Genomic DNA, 24,053 nt, shown 5'->3' on the forward strand with positions numbered 1-24,053 from the left:
GACACCCCTGGCATAATGTGTCATGTGTTAAAAAGAGGCCATACTAATAGGAGTGTCAAAATGATGAAAAAGTCATATTCTTATACGTTAAAGAATGGAATAATGGCATAGTGTAGCGTCTTTAATGTATGAATAAGAAGTCAAAGTACAATGTTGAGAAATATGAAAGTCACCATAAAGGATGACGAATAATATATGTTAAAAAAAGGCATAGAAGTGATTAAAGAATGTGGAGAATGTCATGAAAAAAGTCATTTAAAAAAACAGTCAAGTCACAAAAGTCTGATAAGTAAATCCTAGAGTCTGCGAGGGTTGGGAACAGGAAACACCGGAGCCTCGGGAACTTGTTGATACATTTATTTCCTCCATGTTAGCACATAGAATATATTTATATACATATTGCTAGCTAAAGCATCAAAACAAAATGAAATGTCAGGAGCATAGAAAATAAATGTTAAACCACATTTAATAGTTTACATATGGACAGAGGATACGGGAGGGGGGGGGGGGGGGGGGACTCTAGACTGCTTTTATTCCACACGATTAAATGAAAGCTGTGGAATAAAGACAATAAAAAGCCAAATCTGATGGATTTAAATCACCTTTTCGCTCGACTGTAGTTCCAGAAAGTGTAAAAACGTCATTGTCATATTGCTTTACTCTGTCTTTTCTTTTTTAAAACAAGGAGCTGGAGAAACACACCTTTACTCATGCAGGTAAAAAAACTAAAAACACAGGAATGAAGTCAAAAGGTTTTCTCACGCTGAAACATCTTCTCGTTTTTCATTGTTCGTTAAAACGTCTGGATGGACGAATATAAAAACAGTGAGAGCTGTGACAAAAAGTGCGTCACCTTCAGGGAGAAAGGAGACTTTGGGAGACGTATCAGATTTCCCCCTGGTTTTTGAGATGTGTGCATGAGCTGAAGGTGCCGTGCAGCTGTGACTGAATCAAAAGGAATTAGAAACAAGGCTTAAGTGACACAAACCTCAGAGTGTGGGGGGCAGATAAACGGTTGTACATTGTACAAAACTAGAACTAACAGTCGTCCAGATCACTGTGAACACAGAACATACGTGTGGATCCATTTATACAATATAATATGAAGGAGGAGATGTTTATTTACATGTAGTGCAATGATGAGGAGGAGGATGAGGAGGGTGGAGGAAAGAAAAGGCCTGCAGAGGAGAGGATCATTAATCAGAATGAATCAGAGGCCGAGGGATGGACAGAGAAACTGTACAATTACATCTTATTAAAGTGATACACTTAAATGAGTTTCCAAAAAATAAAAAGACTCAGAAGAGAGTGAGACGTCGGGAACAACGGCTACCGTTAATCCTCTGATAGTGGGTGGCTTTTTCAAAACGTGAGAATACAAGTCCTTTATTTACACTGCGAACAGAGTACAAAGGTGAGACTCCCTATCAAATCTGATCTAAAGAGTGAATTCATCAAAAACAGGTACATTATTTGTGTTGAAAACGGATTTATCTTATTCCTCGGTGCTTAGAGCAGGGATTCCCAAAGTGTGGAGCTGCCACCAGGGGGTGCGCGAGATGGAACATGTAATGGTGGTCTGGTAAAAATATTACAGTGTTGTTTTTTAAGTGGGATTTTTCCATAGGCTACAATAAAAAACAGGAACAATAAACATTTCCTGTGTGTGTGTGTATACATATATATATATGTTTTGAGTCTGCAGTTTGTTACCATTGATAAATAACAAGAAATGAAGAAGTTTGTTTTATAGGTTTGTTAATTGAGGTTGCTGTTTCTCATATTGGGGATTTTTCTCAGTTTTGTTCCATGATGATGCGATATATTTGAATGTTAAATGGTCCAAACATGATATTTAATGCCGTGAATATCCTATCCATTATTCACTGACATTAAACACATAATTAAATGAATGGACAGATCATTAGAAACATAAAATAATCTAACTGAGGAACCAGGGGAGCTACTATATTGAAGAATATCTCAGAAAATCAAACCTTCATTAGGTTTATGATACGAAACTATTTCTTAATTTTGAAGTTAATTAGCAGTTGCGTTATAAAGTGGTCATGAATTATAAAACATTTTGTATTTTTTCCTGTTATTTTATATTTATTTTGTAAGCCGGGGTTTTTTCTAGTAAAATACAGCCTGAGGCGCCAACGTCATTTCCGGTATAAACTAAGCCCCGCCCACTCTGGTGAAAATACTGCATTAGAGCGACGCGGGAAACCAAAGTTCCTCCAGGTCTTAAAAGTTTAAAATGGATTCTCTCGAGTTGAAAAAGCTCCTCACCACTACGGGAGAATTTACGGTATTTTATTTGCCACATGTCAACAGAAGCACAGGTTTATTAACAGCAATGTGTGTGTGTGTGTGTGTGTGTGTGTGTGTGTGTGTGTGTGTGTGTGTGTGTGTGTGTGTGTGTGTGTGTGTGTGTGTGTGTGTGTGTGTGTGTGTGTAAAAAAGAAGCGATCTGTACAGAGTTACTGAAGTATTTCCTCCGTTCAGTCAGTCTTCATTACTGAGGAAACAGACTTTAAAAGCGTCTCAAAACAAAAACGGGACAATTTGATTGCCCCTTTTTAAAAAAGGACAGAGTTTCCCAGCACCGTATTTACACAGCGGAGACACGCAGCGCGGGGACACCGTAGAAAAGGGTTGATCGTTCACATGTTGCATAATGTCTTATATTGGTCCATCCGTCCGCACTGCTCATTGGACACCAGCCACATCCTGGAATCCATGCTGTCGTTTTTTTACCGTAATGAAAGGAAAACTAGGAAGCTATCAACATGCATGGAGAAATAAAAAAACAGGCACTGACCACCTAACTACAGCAATGCAGTGAAAGGGTAAAAAAAAAAGAGGAATCGCTATAAAAATGATCTGGAAAATATACAGAATATCTCAGTTTGAGAACTTAAGGATCAACACAATGTTTTGGCGAGATTTGGGGCGAAAAACGGTGCAGAAATCGGTCAAATCTGTGAACCTCTCCAAGACCCAGCTCAGGAAAAATTGCTCTGCATTTTCCCCGAATTAAAACCAATTTTCTTTAATATATTGACTCGTAAAATCTGGAATAAAGAGCCTCAAAATGTGCACAATTATATTATAATTTAATAATACATGGAAGATTTATTTGTCGGCGTCTTTTTTAAAGGCCAACTTTTGTAACCCTGTTCCCAATAAGTGACATCAGATATAGGTAGAAACGAGAGAAGGGATGCCACGCACCGTTTCATTCAAACACGAGATAAGTAATTTCACGTCGGTGAGCCAAATCAATAGCGTGTGCAGATTTTAAAAAAGGGTTCCCGTATGAAAGAGGAGCTAGCTGGATGCGGATAATATTTACGGTATTTCTCTAAACTTTTCTCGTAATATCGACGGTGTGTGTTCGTTGCATTTACAGTAAGAAAAAGTGATTTCCTTTTTTAAAAATCCAGGTAATAAAACGTATATACGCTCGTCCGTTACTACACACTTAAATAACACATTCTCAAAGTGAGCACTTCAGTAAAAGAAAGGAAAACAAATTAAAAAAACATCATCATACTCTGCATCGGAGCAACCCGGTATAAAATCAATAAAACGGGAACGTTAAATAATAAAAACAAAGAGGGGACAAGTTGCTCTTTTCACACAGAGTTCACAAAGTGTTCAGGAAGGCAAGTAGAGAAGCTTGTGTGTGTGTGTGTGTGTGTGTGTGTGGTAGACACTGACTGACAGGAGGAGGAGGAAGAGAGGAGGGCGAGAGAGCCAATGGCGTTGTGTGGAAAGGTGGAAAGGGGGCGGGGCTTGTTCATCTCTTCCTGCGGCAGGTGCGTTTGTGGTCGGCGTGCCAGTGCTCCTGCTGGCACTTGATGGAGCAGTAGGAGGTGTTCCAGCAGCAGTGATACATGGCCTCCTCCTCACAGTTATAACACTGGAAACAACGGGGATAAAAAAGGGAGCGGCACCAGATTTAAAAAGTCAGAATGAAACTTTTAAAAGGCTTAATTGTGAGGAGGCAAGAACGGAAAAGGATCGTGGTAAGAACAAAAGTTGTACCGCTAGAGGAACAGGCGCAACAATATGCAAATGTAATCAAATCACTGGAAAGGTATTTACAGCGCTGGGGACTCGGTGGTAGACTTTACATCAGAGTTTAATTAATGATCTAAAAATATTATTCATTCTTATTTTTGTTCCACAGAATTTTTGACCTTTTTTAAAAACAAATTGTCTTTTTTTCCAGATAAAAAATATGATGTTTATTTTTTCAGTTTTGAGATTAAACGATCCAAAAAGATTTGATGAACTTTTTTAATTTGTTATTCTTGATTCTTACTCCCCCCCCCCCCCCCCCAACATTCAGATTTTAATATCAGAATTTATTCTTTCTTAGAAAATTTAAACAAATTCTACGAAAATAAATAATAAAAAACATTTGAGATTAAACTCAATTTATTTTCAGATTATTTCGCCTGAAAATCTCAAAATTTGGATTTAAAAATATATATTATTGTTTTCTGAGAATCGAAAGCATTCTGGGATTTAAGATTTATTTATCGGAATTATTTTAGTTGCAGAGGTTCTCTATGCTTTTATTTTGAAGGAGGTTTTGAACACTGGGTGATGATTATATATGGAATTAATGGCAAACAACTAATTAAGATGAATGAAATGAATAATTGAGTCCGGATCGACTCGAGTCACAGAGCTGAAGGCACTAGTTAAGCTCAGGTTAGTTTGGTTAATCTGCTGGTAACTCACCCACTGCTTCTTCTTGGTCTGGGAGATGAGCTGCTTGTGCTGGGCCACCACCTTCTTCACCTCCTCCACCAGCTCCTCTTTACACTTCTCCTTCACCTGCTTACACTTCCTCTCCATCTCCGCCTGAGCCCCGGACACCGCCTTGCTGACCGCCTGGCGCTTCTCCTCCTCCATCTCCGCCCGCAGCTGAGGGACACACACACACACACACACACACACACACACACACACACACACACAGTTTCAACTCTTTAGACTTTCAGAGAAATTCGTCCGCATTGGGAATGAATGGGCAATCGATGTGGAACGGAGCTCAGAATCATTCAACTTCGCCGTCATACTGGTTCGCCATTCTCTAACGGAGAAACCAGAATCAAAGTTCAACCCGCTCTCCAGACTCTCGACTTTATTGGACTAAAAGGATGTTTTTAAAGATGGAACGGTTTTCCTCAAATAGGCGTTTATGTGACGGATCATCGGGGCGAGAGTGGACGACATCACTTAAAATCTCCTGGGAAAAAACGACCTTCACCCTGCTCTACATCCCATAATATTCACTCTGCTTACATCATTTTCGATGCTTCCACTAGCAGAATGATTCAGAGTGATGCCTTCGTCATATCAAAGTGACTCACAAATCTGGCCCAAAAGTGGCTTGAGTGACATGAACTCCAGCCCATAAACGCCGCTGTGATATTTTCTGAATGAGACGCACTCTGCTGCAGCGTTCAGGAAGCCTTCACCGCTTTGTTTGTTTTCTTAGTCTTACGCTAATGAAGCGTCTTTTAATTCGGATTCTCTGGCTTTTATTGAATGTAGTGGTAAGAAATGGTCCATAAATAAAGTTGCCATGCTTAAAGCGGAGGATTTCTGCTAATATTTTGGGGTAAAATATGAACCTACATGCCTGGAAGAAGCCATTTCTTAACCAGTTTTCTCTATCAATGGTTCAATAATAAACAGAGGTTAGATTTGACCGGACTTTCAGTGTGTCCAGGACATTCAAATCTTCCCGGACATGGACCCACCTTCTCCAGCGCCTCCCGCACCACCCGCTCCGTCTCCCTCTTGTTGTCGGCCTTCATCATCTCCTTCACGTCGTTGAACACCTTGGTGTACTTCTCGTGGCACATGTTCTGGCAGGCGCCGTCGCTGCTGGTCTGCGTGCCGCGGTGCAGCGTGCGCGGCGACCCCCCGCTCGCCTTCTTGGTCTGCGTGGACACCGACAGCCTCTCGGGCTGCGGCGGCGCCGACGACACCGGGATCTCCTGGCTGGAGCTCACCGCCTCCATCTCCGGCTCCGGGTCCTGCAGGAGAGACGAGCAGTGAGACTGAAGCGATGGATGGAAGACAAGAGACAGGTTTAGGTGATTCAGAGAACTGAAGCACGGGTTCAATGCACGGTAATAAACAACAACATTTATTTTGACTGATGCAAAAATAAGGATGCAGTTTGCAAAATTCAAGGGAAGGAAAAGTCGTTTTCTTTTCACTGTGTTTTTATGCAAGTGCTTCCCTGCCTTCTTTTATTTGTCTTTGTTTGTGAAGCACCACGTACAGACAGTTTTGATAGACGCTAAATAGGTCGTTATTTTAGAAAATATATATACTTAAAACACTAATCAAATACATTTATTTTGCATAAATTTCATTAAATACTCTGGAAATGTAGCTCTGTGATAAGCTGACGAAGTGCATACTTTATACACACTACATACATAACTAAAATGTGTGTGTGAGCGTGCGAGTGTGTGAGTGTGTGTCTCTCACGCTCGCTTCTTCTTTGGGCTCGACTATTTGTGTCCGGCGGCTTTTCTTGGCCTTGGGCTCCAGGCTGCTTTTGAGCTGGAAGAAGGAAAAACAGACGTAATTATTAGAAACTACACTTTTAGTAAAATGTTTCTCAAAGTCGTTCGTTTCTTGTTCCAACAGAGATTATAGTTTAATTAATTTTAAGAATTTTTACTTGAGGAATAGGAGATTACTCTGAGGCCAGAATCATTCAGAATTTACTTAAAAAAAACGTTATTGTTTGTTTACATTATGTGGCGCTAAGGTCACTGAAGAAGACTAAAGATACTGCCAACCATATTAAGAAGTCTGAAGATGCTATTTTTATACACTATATACTCAATACCTTTACACCATGCTCTACTGACATGTGCTGTCTAGCCACCAGGTGGCGCTGTTCACTGTGTTTCTCTCTGCAGGATTTGACTGACTTTCTGATATTTTTCACCACAACAATTCACTGCATGACTTGGTCTCGTATATTTGTTTCTTCTGTATATAATTCAAAGTGTACTCACATGTCGGACCTGCTCGTTGCTGGTGGAGGAGATGCTGGACTCGGCTTCGTCGGTCCGCTCCAGCCGGTCCGTCCTGCCGGCTCCTTCCTGCCGCTGACTCTGGCTCTGGCTCTGGCTCTGGCTCTGGTTCTGGCTCTGGTTCTCCTGCTGTTGCTGCTGCTGCTGCTGCTGCTGTTGTTGTTGTTGTTGTTGTTGTTGTTGTTGCAGCTGTTGCTGTTGTTGTTCTGTTGCCATGTTGGTTTCCTCCATCTTTGTCTTCCAGAAGCGTCCCTCCCTCAGGAAGCGCTGGTAGACCTCCAGCTCCTCGCAGGCCTTCTTCCAGCCGCTGCTGCGCTTCACCTGCAGCTGCTGCACGCTCACCTTGATGTCCTGGATGTTGTCCGACGGGATCCACGCTCTGCGGAGGACGGGGAATAAAGAGAGCAGGATTTATTTAGTAGCAATTAAACTAGTTGGTGTGTTTCCGGACATTTTATGAGTGTTTTGGGAGGAACTGCATCTAATCTGAGAGGTTTTCCAACGGGCTTAATCAGCTTTAATGTGATTTATACACAGAATCAACAGTTGTGGCTTCAAGTGCTCCAAAAACAATTATTTAAATTACAATAAGAAGTTAAAAATGGAATGTGGAATAGCCAACATTCGACTTGCCACGCATGGCTTCCTGGGGTGCATAATTAAATCTATCATCTTTATCTAACTCCTCAAACATCTCATCTACTTCCAATGTGGATACATGTTCATAAAAGACCTCCTTTGTTTATGTGCTTCTTGAAATCTCTAAAAGCCATCTAGATTAGATTACAAATCGTCTGAAAATGGTACCAACAAGCGGCACCATGTGACAGGAAGGCGTGGAGCCGAGGTATAACATGAAGTTGAAAGTGAAACTTTATCCATCTTTATTCAGGAGACAATCTCGAGAGAGAGACAGAGAGAGAGAGAGAGAGAGAGTGGGGGAAAGTTTTTGCCGTCACAGCTTCAGGTTGTTTCCGTGTTAAATAAGAGGAATTTATCCCAACAGAAATCCCCTGCATGAATAAGGACACAAGCAGTCGGACCCTGGGGTGTGATGTCCTGCCAGATGAATGAACAGAGAGGTGCTGTTGTGTTCCAGATGTGCTAACCTCTGGTGCTGGTGTCCGAAAAAGCGAACGTCCACCTGGTTCTCCTCTCTCTGGAGGACTTTGGCTGGCCAGTATCCAAAGCCCTTCATCTTGGCCCAGACCAGGTCATGGTTGGGGCTCTGCAGAGGAAACGGACACACAGAGAAACATGATAAGCCAGAGGTCAAAACCAAGCAATGTTGGTCTGACTAGAAAAACTCACGGTAAAATATGTTGGGGGTTGAATTAGCTGCTAGAATAACATTTAATATGCTTAAGTATTCATATTTAAGTATGTTTTGCAAATATTGATTGATTATTAATGCATTTTTCACCTTATAGGTTAGGTTGTCAATTATTTCACTTCATTTAATCCTTTCTGTGTCAAAACTGTCCAGAAAATATATTTCAAAAGTGCAGTTTCTCAGTTTTTTCTGTCAACGTAACAGTGATAATGTGCTCTGTAGAAAACCAATAACAAATGTGCACCTTACAACTGCTACCAGTGATCGTACTCACAGAACAAAATGAAAAACTGTGTGTGTGTGTGTGTGTGTGTGTGTGTGTGTGTGTGTGTGTGTGTGTGTGTGTGTGTGTGTGTGTGTGTGTGTGTGTGTGTGTGTGTGTGTGTGTGTGTGTGTGTGTGTGTTTTAGGAGCCATTTGGTCCAGAGAAGCTGTGGTGGTGCTTGTGTTTCTGGTTGTACTCACACAGGGGTAACAGAACCAGTTGTCTGGCCGTGCGTTGGACAGGTAGAAACAGTTCTTACACAACAGCAACTCGTTCAGCTGCAGGAGGAGAGGCGGGAGGAGGAAGAGGCAGGAGGAGGAAGAGGCAGGAGGAGGAAGAGGCAGGAGGAGGAAGAGGCAGGAGAGGAAGAGGCAGGAGGAAGAAGACGCAGGAGGAGGAAGAGGCAGGAGAGGCAGGAGGAGGAAGAGGCAGGAGGAAGAAGACGCAGGAGGAAGAAGACGCAGGAGGAGGAAGAAGCAGGAGGAGGAGAGGCAGGAGGAAGAGGCAGGAGGAGGAGAGGCAGGAGGAAGAAGAGGCAGGAGGAGGAGAGGCAGGAGGAGGAAGAGGCAGGAGGAGGAAGAGGCAGGAGGAGGATGAGGCAGGAGGAGGAGGAGAGGCAGGAGGAGGAAGAGACAGGAGGAGGATGAGAGGCAGGAGGATGAGGCAGGAGGAGGATGAGAGGCAGGAGGAGGAAGAGACAGGAGGAGGAAGAGGCAGGAGGAGGAAGAGGCAGGAGGAGGAAGAGGCAGGAGGATGAGGCAGGAGGAGGATGAGAGCAGGAGGAGGATAGGCAGGAGAGATGAGAGCAGGAGGAGGAAGAGGCAGGAGGAGGAAAGGCAGGAGGAGGAAAGGCAGGAGGAAGAAGAGGCAGGAGGAGGAGAGGAAGGAAGAGGAGAGGCAGGAGGAGGGAGAGGCAGGAGGAGGAAGAGGCAGGAGGATGAGAGGCAGGAGGAGGAGAGGCAGGAGGAGGAAGAGACAGGAGGAGGAAGAGGCAGGAGGAGGAGAGGCAGGAGGAGGAGAGGCAGGAGGAGGAAGAGGCAGAGGAGGATGAGAGGCAGGAGGAGGAAGAGGAGTTAAATGCATGAACAACAAAACAACAACTCTAAAAGGAGACACGGTACTATAAGCTCTTAATTTAAGACCAAAATTAAATCTAAGAAAGGGAAAAGTAAACTCTTACCTCGTGGCACGTGTCGCTGAAGAGCAGCCGAGCGATCTCCGCCTGGTCGCTGTTAACTGGAACACACACACACACACACACACACACACACACACACACACACACAATTAAGATTGAAAACATACATTGGTGCGATTAAAACAAGGGTCAAAAAACAAGAACTGGTTTTTTTATCCTGTATTTTTTGACGGTGAATTTGGTTTAGAGTTCCACTTCTAAACTCCATCATGAAATATGGAGAACTCCTGATTTCTAGAAGTAAAGAAGACCTAAAGCTACAGAAAAAGACGATACATGTCCACATGTCCCATGAATCTTACAGTTATTATTTAGTATTTCTCTGGAAAAATAAGGGTCTGACTTTGATCATCAATGGGCTGAAAAATGTAGAATATTGTATCAAAACTAATATTCCAGGTTTAACTTTCGGGGGTTTCTTAAAAATGAAAAACTAAATCCGTAGCGGCGACGTGATGAATCGTTGACTCACCTCCGTACAGGATGGCAGTGTTGTGCACGATCAGCTGAGCGTCTGCTTTGAACTCATCGAAGCTTTTATACTTTCCTTCAGACAGATTCTGAAACACAGAGTTAGATCCAACATCACATAGTGTCCTTCGTTTCCTTTCAGACTGACATTTCTAACACGGTATCCCTCAATTTACTAAAACAAAAGAGGCAAAAGTCAAATTAAACGATGACCAAACCTAGAGTATCCTTCATTCTGTTGTATGATCTAACGGGTCAGAACTGTGTCTGGACGGCCTCTGCCACACGTGTCTGTTAAAAGGCTGGCACTGTGGGATTTGTAGTCTTTAATAATCCCATGACTCCAGAAGTCACCATTTGACAGAAAAGGTGTCTCTAACATGTTATTGTTAACACATTTAAAGGAGTTAGTACTTTGGAAATACTGTGTTTCGATATGGCGTTGTCAATAAAGTTTTCTTTGAATTCAAAGCAAAAAAATGGAAGAGAGAAAAAAGCTCGGTCAGAGAGAGCGAGGACAAAGAGTTGTATTCACTGCTGTGTGTGTGTGTGTGTGTGTGTGTGTGTGTGTGGGTGACCGACCAACAAGCGAGAGGTCCAGGAGAGGGCTGTGTAATTATTAAACACACACACACAGAGGCTTGTGTGATGCACTACTGACCAAAGCACAGTCACACACAGCACACACACTGTCACACACACACTTCAAATGTATTAAAATCCCTTAGTTTTCTTTGTTGAAATCCCTCAGTTAAAATATAAACTGATTAAATGACGTATGTTACAAGTGCAGTAGTCAGTGAGTCAGTGGGAGTCAGTGGGAGTCAGTGGGAGTCAGTGGAGTCAGGGAGTCAGTGGGAGTCTCTGGAAGTGATGGTTACCTCGTGGATGTTGGAGACCTCCAGCGCGGTGTGGATCAGACGTTTGTACATGGGGTGTTTCGTGTCTTTGCCTTTCTTGTTCAGATCCACCGCCTGCAGACGAAGAGGAGGAGTAATGATTTAATACCAACTTTATAGAGAGGAAGAGGAGGAGTAATGATTTAATACCAACTTTATAGAGAGGAGAGGAGGAGTAATGATTTAATACCAACTTTATAGAGAGGAAGAGGAGGAGTAATGATTTAATACCAACTTTATAGAGAGGGAGAGGAGGGGTAATGATTTAATACCAACTTTATAGAGAGGAAGAGGAGGAGTAATGATTTAATACCAACTTTATAGAGAGGAAGAGGAGGAGTAATGATTTAATACCAACTTTATAGAGAGGGAGAGGAGGAGTAATGATTTAATACCAACTTTATAGAGAGGAAGAGGAGGAGTAATGATTTAATACCAACTTTATAGAGAGGAAGAGGAGGGGTAATGATTTAATACCAACTTTATAGAGAGGAAGAGGAGGGGTAATGATTTAATACCAACTTTATAGAGAGGAAGAGGAGGGGTAATGATTTAATACCAACTTTATAGAGAGGAAGAGGAGGGGTAATGATTTAATACCAACTTTATAGAGAGGAAGAGGAGGGGTAATGATTTAATACCAACTTTATAGAGAGGAAGAGGAGGAGTAATGATTTAATACCAACTTTATAGAGAGGAAGAGGAGGAGTAATGATTTAATACCAACTTTATAGAGAGGAAGAGGAGGGGTAATGATTTAATACCAACTTTATAGAGAGGAAGAGGAGGGGTAATGATTTAATACCAACTTTATAGAGAGGAAGAGGAGGAGTAATGATTTAATACCAACTTTATAGAGAGGAAGAGGAGGAGTAATGATTTAATACCAACTTTATAGAGAGGAAGAGGAGGAGTAATGATTTAATACCAACTTTATAGAGAGGAAGAGGAGGGGTAATGATTTAATACCAACTTTATAGAGAGGAAGAGGAGGAGGTAATGATTTAATACCAACTTTATAGAGAGGAAGAGGAGGAGTAATGATTTAATACCAACTTTATAGAGAGGAAGAGGAGGAGTAATGATTTAATACCAACTTTATAGAGAGGAAGAGGAGGAGTAATGATTTAATACCAACTTTATAGAGAGGAAGAGGAGGAGTAATGATTTAATACCAACTTTATAGAGAGGAAGAGGAGGAGTAATGAAGCAGGGACACATGCAGGATAACTGAGGAGATTTTATAGCTTGTTTTACAGGCAGCGCTGGGATGAAGGGAGAGACTTAACACAACTTTAATAGAGAGGAGGGTGAGGGGAGATGGAGGGTGGGGTAAAGGGAGGAGAGTAAAGGGACTCTTTAGTTTGATTTGGGGGAGTGAGGTTTTTTTTGGGCTGTTTAACTACTAACATATTTAGGAGAACAGAACTCAAAACAGAGTAAAGAATAAAGATTTTAGGTCAAATTTACAAAGTGAAGAAAGGTTTCCGCTTTAAAAATCAAATTGAAACGAGACAAATTAGTCGTTATTATTCAAATGATTAAGAAGTCAAACTAACACGATAGAAATAAGGATTTCAGATTCAAAACATGAAGTTGAAATGGAACAAAATTGCAAAAAAAAAGGTTCTTATAAATAAAACTAAAGAACATTTTGAAAGAAAGAATGATTGTTTTAATTTTGAAAAACCTTCTTTTAGTTTAGCTTCACACAGCTGTCATTACACTGAGTGAACACACAGCTGGTGACTTATTAAAAGCAGGTGTTCGAGATAAAGCACCGTGTTATCACTGCAGGGGATCGGTGGCGCTTGTACAACGGGGACATTTATATAGTTGATTAATGCTCCTGCAGTAATTCCAGTCAAACCAAACAACTACATAAATGTTAACCTTGCAAAAAGTTCCCCAAATCTGCTAGAAATAAGGTTTCTTCTTCAAAAATGTGAGTAGAATAGGAGCCATAGCACTGGCACAAAGACCTGCTGTATTTCCACAGGGAGGTTTGATGAATTAGAGGCAGAAATAAAAGTGTTGCTCTCACCCTCTCCTTCATACGCTGGACGATGAAGCGCAGGTATTTACTCATCTCCTGTTTGTTCAGGTTCTTCTTTTTACTGCCCTGCAGGGAGGAAGGCAGAAGGAGAGGCCAGCTTAGATTAGATAAACCCAAAACTACAAAACACACAGAGAGACTTCATTAACTGCATCGATTCAGAACACTTCCTTTCCAGAAATGTAGATTTTATAGAACTCTATTATATCAGCAGAAAACTGTTATGTTTTATACACCCCCACCCCCCAGGATTTCCGATTTGGTGCATCTCTACTTCAATGTTATATTTTTAATGACCAAATGCAATGTGCAAAAGCCTTGTAGAGGAGAAATGAAACTGAATGAGCAACAGGGGAAATTGAGAAATAGAATAAGAGCTGAGTGATGTCTTCCGTTATCAGTCGTCCTGGTTGGCGTACAACTTCTGAAATACTTAAGCCAACAGGTCCTTAATAATTTACATTAGAAGTAAAAACTAGAAAGTCAATTTAGTCTGAAATGTTCTGAATCAGGGTCAGAGAAACGTAGACAATTCTGCAAGATGTCTGCAGGAGGACGCAGAGTTTGTAATGCTCTTATGAAACGATCCCGTGTCTAATGGTTAAAAGACAAACTGTTATTGCAGTGGCAGCAGAGAAAGACAACAAGGTTAGATTCTGACTTGCGGAGGCACAATTTATATCCAAAATAACTTAGTCTGACTAAGAAAAAAATGTGGACAGCTAGGAAGATCACAGCTTGAAACATGGTTATCATCAGGACACCTTCAAACTACGCCTAAACTCCCCCCATAAATTCAATCTGACACTCACTAGTCCTCATCTCTTTCCTTTCTTTACATTAACCTCACTAGTCCTCATCTCTTTCCTTTCTTTACATTAACCTCACTAGTCCTCATCTCTTTCCTTTCTTTACATTAACCTCACTAGTCCTCATCTCTTTCCTTTCTTTACATTAACCTCACTAGTCCTCATCTCTTTCCTTTCTTTACATTAACCTCATTAGTCCTCATCTCTTTCCTTTCTTTACATTAACCTCACTAGTCCTCATCTCTTTCCTTTCTTTACATTAACCTCACTAGTCCTCATCTCTTTCCTATCTCTTTCCTATCTTTACATTAACCTCACTAGTCCTCATCTCTTTCCTTTCTTTACATTAACCTCATTAGTCCTCATCTCTTTCCTTTCTTTACATTAACCTCACTAGTCCTCATCTCTTTCCTTTCTTTACATTAACCTCACTAGTCCTCATCTCTTTCCTTTCTTTACATTAACCTCACTAGTCCTCATCTCTTTCCTTTCTTTACATTAACCTCACTAGTCCTCATCTCTTTCCTTTCTTTACATTAACCTCACTAGTCCTCATCTCTTTCCTTTCTTTACATTAACCTCACTAGTCCTCATCTCTTTCCTATCTTTACATTAACCTCACTAGTCCTCATCTCTTTCCTTTCTTTACATTAACCTCACTAGTCCTCATCTCTTTCCTTTCTTTACATTAACCTCACTAGTCCTCATCTCTTTCCTTTCTTTACATTAACCTCACTAGTCCTCATCTCTTTCCTTTCTTTACATTAACCTCACTAGTCCTCATCTCTTTCCTTTCTTTACATTAACCTCACTAGTCCTCATCTCTTTCCTTTCTTTACATTAACCTCATTAGTCCTCATCTCTTTCCTATCTTTAGATTAACCTCACTAGTCCTCATCTCTTTCCTTTCTTTAGATTAACCTCACTGGTCCTCACCTCTTTCCTTTCTTTACATTAACCTCACTAGTCCTCATCTCTTTCCTTTCTTTACATTAACCTCACTAGTCCTCATCTCTTTCCTATCTTTACATTAACCTCACTAGTCCTCATCTCTTTCCTATCTTTACATTAACCTCACTGGTCCTCACCTCTTTCCTTTCTTTAGATTAACCTCACTGGTCCTCACCTCTTTCCTTTCTTTACATTAACCTCACTAGTCACCTCTTTCCTTTCTTTACATTAACCTCACTAGTCCTCATCTCTTTCCTTTCTTTACATTAACCTCACTAGTCCTCATCTCTTTCCTTTATTTACATTAACCTCACTGGTCCTCACCTCTTTCCTTTCTTTACATTAACCTCACTAGTCACTAAAAACCTCTTATCCAACACTCTGTTTCACTGTGGAAATGAACAGCTACCGGCCTTTACTGTTATTTATCTGAAGGAGATCTTCTCTTTCTGTCTCTTACTGCTTCTCTAACCTCTGAGTCTCCCTGCAGGGATTATTAAATATGTATTATATCTAATTCCCCCCCTCCTGTGAGCACCCACCCTGCAGGCGCTACACTGCCAGTGTGAGCCCCCGTCTTTGGGCTTGAACTCGTCCGACAGACACTTGAGGTGGTACACCCGGAAGCAGTTGTCACACTCGAGCACGTCGCCCGGGAGGTGACACTCGAAGCAGTACCAGTCGTGGCTCTCTGCCTCCCACTCCTGCTGGGGAGACACAGCAGAGAAACAGTCTGGATGACCCCCCCCTCCGACCTTCGAGACACCGCAGGGGGGGAGGAGACGACCTTCTTCATCCGCCATCTTTAAGAGAAACTGCATGTGGTTTATGAGGATTGAACTCAGGGTGTCGGGGGTTTCATGATGGATCCCACACCTCTCAAACGAACAGCTGCACTCAGACAAAACGGTTGATTTGGTTGTAGAAATGCACAGTTAGTTTTACTATTTTTATTTATTCATTCTTTGCTGTATTTTATTTTTGATTCTAAATAAATAAAGTCTTCTGATCCTGAAGTTTATATCTAACTTCCCCCAAAAACCTGAATTAATCAAAGAGAAATCATCTCATTAAGACGCTGATAGAGCATTCAGAAAAGTACAAATGATTAAGATGAGAATTGTACAAAGAAGTTCATTTTCTCAAGATAATGCATCAGTAAATGAAATGAGATAAAGTGCATCAACACATCACATCATGCATCACAGGGAGGACATCCAGGTTAGTTTAACCCCTGGAAATATCAAATCAACTCTTTAAATATGCAGATAAAGGGTTGTAAAAACCTGGTTTAATCCAATTTAATCTGAGGAATGAGTGCATTTAACCTTTGTTTTGCAGACAGAGCTATTTTTAAGTGTATCTGCTAGAGGATAGAATTATTCCTAAAGGTCATCATGAGGACAGGGAGCTGGACTGTCTCCAGGCAGCTGTCTCTTACATTTAAACTCTGTCCACTATGTGACCGCTAACTAAACAGATCCCTGCAAAACCCGTCAGATAAAGTACTAGCAGCAGGCATGGAAAACATCACACCCACACACACACTTCCCCCGACTCCTGTTGCATTGATTAAAAATAAAGAGAGATCAAAGAAACACGCATGCCAGACAGAAGTTAAGATCACGGCAGAACACACACACCCCCCTCTGAGGAGAAAGACTACCAAATACTACACAGGTGCTCGCTACCAACCTGCGGCTATGCTAGCATTGCTCGTTAGCTTTAGTTAAACAGTTTGGGGTTCAAGGTGAATTTAAAAACGTGTTAATTGACTTTAAATGGCACTCACACGGTAAAGGCTTAGAGCTGTACCTGCTGAGTGTTTCTGTGTTTAAAAATCAAGCAAAAGCACATCTATAGATAGGTAGCGAGCACATTTCATCAAGATCACAGAGCACTTCTACAAGAAATGTGGCCACCGAGACGCAGCGCTGCGTTGGACTTTCATGAAGCTTTTCACAGCAGAGTTTAAAGGAGAGCAGGTAGCTTCTGGCAGAGTGTTTAATATAACAGAGTGCTGCAGGGATGATGGGGTTTTTTTAACCAGGAAGTTAGCAGCACAAGGTCTCCCTCGACTAAAGCCAAGGGGATTTTTCCATTGGATCTTTGCTGCCACATGTTTATAATACTTACAGGTTTTCTTAAGCAGAATAATCTCTACATCTTTGCACAAATGTTCTGAGTTTGAAGAGTAAATGCAATGTCCAGAAGTAAAATGCTAATGTTGGGCTATAAAGGAACTACAGCACGGTCACATGACTTCACGTCACGACCGCTAAGCTAAAGGAGGCTAATGTTGGGCTATAAAGGAACTACAGCACGGTCACAGGACTCACGTCACGACGCTAAGCTAAAGGAGGCTAATGTTGGGCTATAAAGGAACTACCAGCACGGTCACATGACTTCACGTCACCACCGCTAAGCTAAAGGCGGACTAATGTTGGGCTATAAGGAACTACAGCACGGCCCACATGACTTCACGTCACGAACGCTAGCTAATAAGGAGGCTAATGTTGGGCTATATAAAGGAATACAGCACAGTCACATGACTTCTTCACGTCACCACCGCTAAGCTAAAGGCGGCTAATGTGAGCTATAAAGAAACTACAGCACGGTCCACATGACTTCACGTCACCATCCGCTAAGCTAAGGCGGCTAATGTTGGGCTATAAAGGAACTACAGCACGGTCACATGACTTCACTCACACCGCTAAGCTAAAGGAGGCTAATGTTGGGCTATAAAGGAACTACAGCACGGTCACATGACTTCACGTCACCACCGCTAAGCTAAAGGGGAGCCTAAAAGTTGTCAATTTTGGTGATCAACTTCCTGGTTGAAGCACTCATTCCTGCACCACTCTATAGGCTGTAGGCAATTCAGCTTGTGTGATAATTTGGTTTAAGATGCAGCGAGGAGACTCACTCTGCAGGAATACTTTACAATTATATTTAAAACACAGCCTACACCTTCAGCACTAACCAGTTCCTACTGCAGTCTCGGATGTTTTACAACCTGCACGAAAAAGATTCACTCAAATCCCAGCCTGGCTGCATGTGCCGATTTCTCACAGAATGATGTTAGTTGAGGGGGGGGGGGGATCAGATGAGGGGACCAAACCCTGAATTTGTTTGAAAATAAATATGCATCCCTTACCTTGCTTCCCTCGGCTTCCGGCTCCTGTGATTGCAAGTGATTCAGAGAGGAGTGTTTAAAAGTCCGGCTGCTAAAAACAACACCACCTGAGCTCCGCTGGACACTGGAGTCATGTTTATGAATATTTTGTGGTGACACTACAGGCTTTGCATCCTCCTATCTTATAAGTCCTTTCAGTTATTTCCTGCAGAATATTAATTTACCGTGAAGCACAGATGATGCACTAGTAGTTTAAATGTATATTTTGTGGTGAGAAATCAACAATAAACTGGTATTTCATTCCTAAATCTTGCATGTTTTTTTCCCATGACTCCTTTTCTGGCTAGTAATGTTAACACCTTGGATGCTGGATCATCTAGGAAATGTACGTGATCATATGCATCTCTTTAACACAAACATAATCATCTTGTCTCATGTAGTTCTTGTGCAACTGTTTCCTGCACATGCATGACACGCTTGTAGTTTTAAAGCATGCGAGCATCCTCCTGCAAAAAGCACGTGGATTAAAGCAGCCACCAGAAACACGTTAAAGCCACTTGCACAGTAATCCATTAAGTGCTCTTTGCATAACAAATGGTGGACGGCGGGAGGATTCTCCCCAGGTAGTGCTGCCATGAAACCACTGTGACATATAAAAGCACGTCTACGCTGTGAACTAACGGGGGAAATAAGAGGAAATGAAAGCGGGGACTTCACATGAGAAGGATAAAAAAAGTTAATATCACAACGCTGCACAGAGGAAGGACGCTCGAGCAAACAGACTGCACTAAAACATCCCATATATCACTCTCTTTCTTCCACTTTTCTCCCCTTTGCAGAATGCATCTCAATCATTCTTGATCTCTGCACAACAGACATATTTGTTGCATGTAAAGTGTGTGCGTGTGTGTGTGTGTGTGTGTGTGTACTGTTAAGACTGTGTTCACACTGAGAGCCACTCGACAGATGGGCAGCTTCCTCTTGACAGAATCTATGAACCCGTTTCAAATACGGCTCCTGATACAAATGACTGAAACGGTGTTACCTCATAGTGTTCTCTTTTCGTCGTGCATCTCAGTTTCTTTTACTAGCTTCATTGTAATGTTCCAAATTACTGCCATTTATATCTTTATAAACTGACATTCCCATTGATGTAGTGAGCAGCTATTCTACAAGACTTCTATACCTATTTAGTCCAATTGCCATCTCTAAAGAAGCCGTCTACAATTAGTCCATCAACCAATTAGTCGAGCAAGTAATTTCTAAAGCAAACGTGTAAAGCTTTCTCCAGTCAGATTTCAGAATTTTCAGTAACTTTCATGTTTCTTTATGGATTAATCTCATCATTTCAAATCTCAGCAAATTAAAAACAGAGCAACCTGTGAGCTTAGATCAGCTGGAATGTTTTTATTTATTTAGTCGAATTAACCCTTTAAACCCATGCCGTTTCAGGGTGTTTGCACCAAAAAATTGGCACAATCATGGCGAGAAGTATGGACAACAAAAGGGAAAATAAAGTCAGTGTTAAATAAGAGTTCTAATATAAATGTTTTGCTATCATTTTTTATTATAATTCTATCTTTTTAGATTCAACACTTTTCCATTTCCCCTCAAAATGGGCAATAATAATAATAATAATACAAATAATAATAAATAAAAAACTAATATCTGACAAATTAGAGTCGGATATTATTTGTAAGACTTGTTAAAAGTAATAATATCCAACATTTAAAAAGTGTTAAAAGTAATACAATTAGAGGGAGGAAACGGGGTACTGATTAATCTCATCACAGGTGAGTTACAGATTTTAGAGACATTTTCCAGTGTTTTCTGATGTCTGATTATGCCAATAATTCAAGACAATACTGAGCAGATGAGCCTTAATCATTACGGTCTATTCTTTTGTGAACGGTCAGGCTTTGATTGGCTGGAAACATACAGTAGTTTTGGTCTATTTTGCAGCTCCTACTACAAAATCCTATCAATTGGAAAACAATTAGAGGCCGCAGAAAGCAAAAATGTTGCACTTTCTCCTAAAGTGTTGCTCACTGTGAACACAGACACACAGCAGGTAAAAATCAGGCATAAAAATGGTCCATCTCGTCACTAATCTATGAAAATGATTCCCAGTTGACTGTGCTGGACTCACCATCTCGTCCCCGGGCAGCCAGTAGCCCTCCTGCTCGATGCCGGCCTTGGAGCCCTTGCAGCCGACGGTCAGCGTCTCCACCACCAGCCCGTCTTTCACCGCCAGGCTCAGCTGCCGCGCCGTCTCCTTAGGGTGCATCCCGAACACCCGGCTCAGGTACCTGTGCAGGCGGAGGAGTATTTGAGTTGTGGGTTTTTAGTGCATGTAAATGGTCTGCAAAGTAAGACATCCCTGAGTTTCTCTCCACAGATTTGAAACCTTGGTTTCCATTTGAGATAATGTCCTGCAGCTCAATTCCTGCACTGACTGGCGGTGAAGCTCCCTGAGCAGAGGTCATGTATCCCCGACTGGCCGACAGCCAGGGAACAGAATATGTCAGCGGGGAATCAGGAGAGTGTGTTTACTCCTGACTTACAAACACCAGGACTATAGTGTGTCTGTGAGGTGATCAGTCAGACAGCGTTACTTAAAATTCTAAATAACAGGAAGCCCTAACAAGACTCCACAAAAATCAAAAAACTGTATATCTGGTGATTTGTTACACATGATTGGTAACTTAATACCTCATAAAGCATCTCTAAAAAAGCATAATGACAGTCTGCTGAAAGGAAGTAGTTCAAAACAAATACAACTTACAAAACACCAAGACCTTTTATTATAAAACCAGAGAAAATCCATCCACCCTCATCATAAACTCACTATAAATGTCTGTCAAACGATACAAAATGTTGTCTTAAAAACGGCAGACTTTTAGATTTCCAACAGTCCTCGAACGCGTCTGTCGGAAATAAAAAAATCTGATGATAATTTCTGTGTTTTTACAGATTGGGACTTTGATTAAGCATTTCATTTTGAGTACTTGGCAAAGAAAACATTCAGATTGAGAGAGATGTCGGCCTCGGGGAAGGTCTGCGCTCTCGCTTTGTCTATGAGATGTAAATGAATGTCACAGTTGGTCACACACATACCAGGTTTAGTTAATTATCATTGAGCCTCGTTAATGATTTAGCAACTAAAAGCCAGACTGATGTGTCCGTTGTACGAGATGATTAAATATCTGGGAGGGAGTTCATTATGTGTACGCTGCCTCACTGATCTCCAGCATCCCCAGTTTTGGTGAAATTAAGCTACAGTGTAAATATAAGAGTGTGTGTGTGTGTGTGTGTGTGTGTGTGTTGCATGCCGCTGCTTGCTGTTGCCATGACAACAGCCGCTCGCCATTGTGTCTGAGCTCCGTACGCTGCCTGATGATCCGCCTGCACTGTGGGATTTCACTCCACAGATAAAATAACGATGGTGTTTAAGCTTTAAAAGGTGATTTTATGAGGAGGCTGAATCCATTTGGGACATTTTAAGGATGCAAAAGAAGCAGTTTTAACCAGAAAGTGGGCATTTATTAACTTCCAGGCGCTGATTTTGATCAATTCGGAGTCGATTTTTGAGTTTTAGAGGATGCTGGGTTGATTGGATTGGACAGATAGCATATCTACTGTAAGACTTGTAGAATATTTCCGATGCAAACAAGGCACAACATGTACATTTTGATTTACAGACCAAAAGGCTCTTTCAGTTCAAAATTGCATATAATAAAAGGCAGGTTTACCAGATAATACGGCTAAACGAGCTCCAGAAAAGGCCGAAGAAATTATAAAAAGTACAATCGTTCAACCAAACTTCTTTGCCATAGATTTTCTTCACTGCAGACTCAAAATGCGCTCTCTCTTCTTTGTTTATATTTTAAGATGAACCATTCCTCACTGGTTCCCACTCATGTGCTGAGCCGGTTGTTTACACTGGAACAGATACATCGATTTGTTTTCAGAGGATAAAACATGATCAATATACAAAAGAAGAAATCAATCCAGACACAACTTTTTTTGGCAATTAATCAAAGTTATTTATCAGGTAACGTTGAAAAGCTGGCAGCTATTCAAATGTTTGTAATGCTTTTCTGTGTTTATAACCTCATTTATAATAAAATATCTTGGGTTGTTGAGTATATATGTATGAGTTATCTAGTTACCAAGCCCTGTGAGTTTTTTTAAGCCCTCCAGATAAATTCCTCCAGCTTAATTACACAAAAAGCCTGGGAAAATATCTTAGCACTCGACTACGTGTCCATAAAGTAGTCTCATGTAAAGACATGTTTGTGTGGAGCTGTGTTTCTTCCCTCAGGTCCTCAGCGTGTTGAATTTGATCCCCTGAAACTCTTTGAGTGGTGAATACCTCGCTTAAGGACATGTAAGCAGACAATCCATACAATGGTTTTCTTAAGAGCCCTTCAGGACAAAATCCCTCACAAAAACACATTGCATTACCACTTGTACTTCTTGTAAAAAAAAAAGGTGTGTACTTAGTAGATCCAAACCACGTTATGCTGAGCAGTTACCCAGAATAACCTGGACGTTGTTTCTGGAAAGGCACAATGTCCCCTTTCAGTGCTGGGAACACTATAAACAAAATCCCAGTCACCTCATCTGAACTGGCACGGTTAAATAAAGCTCAGGGGACGCATGCGTTTTCAAATCTCAGCAAATTAAAAACAGAGCAACCTGTACGGTGAGATCAGTGGGAATGTTTTTATTTATTTAGTCGAATTAACCCTTTAAACCCATGCCGTTTCAGGGTGTTTTTGCCCCCCAAAATTGGCACAATCATGGCGAGAAGTATGGACAACAAAAGGGAAAATAAGGTCAGTGTTAATTAAATAAGATTTCTAATATAAATGTATTGTTGTAATTATAAATTAAAGAACTGTGTCGGATATTATTTGTAAAACATTATATATATATATATATATATATATATATATACACAACAAAGTGTTAAAAGTTATACAATTAGAGGGAAAATGGGGTTAAATTTGTTAATAAATTATAAATAAATCACATTTTCATTTGTTTGTAAAAACTGGAATAAAAAATGTAATTTATTTACACATTCAACATTTTTATTTAAATTATTTATTTAAGTGTTACTCTTTGGAATAAAATAAGCTTCAATGGCAAACATTCAAACTATTTGTGTTTTTTTACAACCCATCTTGTCTTTCCTGCATGACCTGTGTAAACAGTTCAGTCCAGGTTTCACAGATCTTTTGTCCCATGACTGTTTATTCATACGAGACTAATCACGGCTGTAAGGCGCTGAGGAGGGAATCTGGTTTGTGCAAACTGTTTACTTTGAGAGAAATTTAAATGAGAATAATGGGATTTTTTTTAAATTAAATATACAACTCTAAACTGGGATTTGGTTTCTTTTCCTAAAGGAAGAGTTTGTCCAACATGACGCATTCAAAGACCGTGGGAAAGCTGAAAACTAGTCGATGTTTACAGATAATTGCTTATGATAAATGGTTTCAAATCATCATCATCAACATCATCATCATCATCATCATCAGTGTTTCTGAGAGGGACTCACTTGGAGATCCGGTCCATGTTTGCGATCTGTTTCTGGTTCCGGACGACCTCGATGGCCGCCCACACGTACTGCACCACCTTAGGGTCCGCCTGCCGCTTCTTCAACACGCGTGACATGATTTCCTTATTCATCTCGACTGCAGCGACACAAAGGGAAATAAGGATTAAGATCAGCAGAAACATCTTTGGTCAAAATACTGACAAAAGGCTTTCTTCATAGAATTACAACCAGTTTGAGAATACCAGTGGTACTGCTTGTGTTTATAGTGATAGCAGTGGT

At 41.0% G+C, this 24,053-nt stretch overlaps 1 protein-coding gene across 11 annotated transcripts in view; it reads right to left on the bottom strand.

Moving 5' to 3' along the window:
• Positions 1-341: 341 nt before the first annotated feature.
• The window catches only part of zmynd11 (zinc finger, MYND-type containing 11), a 30,142-nt gene continuing 6,430 nt past the window's right edge, over positions 342-24,053 (bottom strand). Inside the window, exons 2-18 of one of the 11 annotated variants that reach the window (XR_010166021.1) lie at positions 23,775-23,910; positions 20,355-20,514; positions 18,227-18,250; positions 15,612-15,884; positions 13,298-13,375; positions 11,236-11,328; positions 10,356-10,443; positions 9,866-9,921; positions 8,886-8,963; positions 8,198-8,316; positions 7,071-7,467; positions 6,532-6,606; positions 5,790-6,092; positions 4,762-4,947; positions 3,734-3,931; positions 1,127-1,178; positions 342-945 (exon numbers count right to left, since the gene is read on the bottom strand). Coding sequence is in view for 6 of the 11 variants with exons in the window: in XM_063886026.1 (XP_063742096.1) it covers positions 3,809-3,931; positions 4,762-4,947; positions 5,790-6,092; positions 6,532-6,606; positions 7,071-7,467; positions 8,198-8,316; positions 8,886-8,963; positions 9,866-9,921; positions 10,356-10,443; positions 11,236-11,328; positions 13,298-13,375; positions 15,612-15,884; positions 18,227-18,250; positions 20,355-20,514; positions 23,775-23,905 (2,184 nt within the window). In the remaining 5 variants the exon portion in view is untranslated. Of the gene's footprint in view, positions 3,932-4,761; positions 4,948-5,789; positions 6,093-6,531; positions 6,607-7,070; positions 7,468-8,197; positions 8,317-8,885; positions 8,964-9,865; positions 9,922-10,355; positions 10,444-11,235; positions 11,329-13,297; positions 13,376-15,611; positions 15,885-18,226; positions 18,251-20,354; positions 20,515-23,774; positions 23,911-24,053 lie in introns of all 11 variants that reach the window. The other 10 variants (XR_010166020.1, XR_010166018.1, XR_010166017.1 and 7 more) reach the window with 10 other exon arrangements.

This window comes from Eleginops maclovinus, chromosome 6 (genome assembly GCF_036324505.1).
Source record: "Eleginops maclovinus isolate JMC-PN-2008 ecotype Puerto Natales chromosome 6, JC_Emac_rtc_rv5, whole genome shotgun sequence".
Lineage (NCBI taxonomy): Eukaryota > Metazoa > Chordata > Actinopteri > Perciformes > Eleginopidae > Eleginops > Eleginops maclovinus.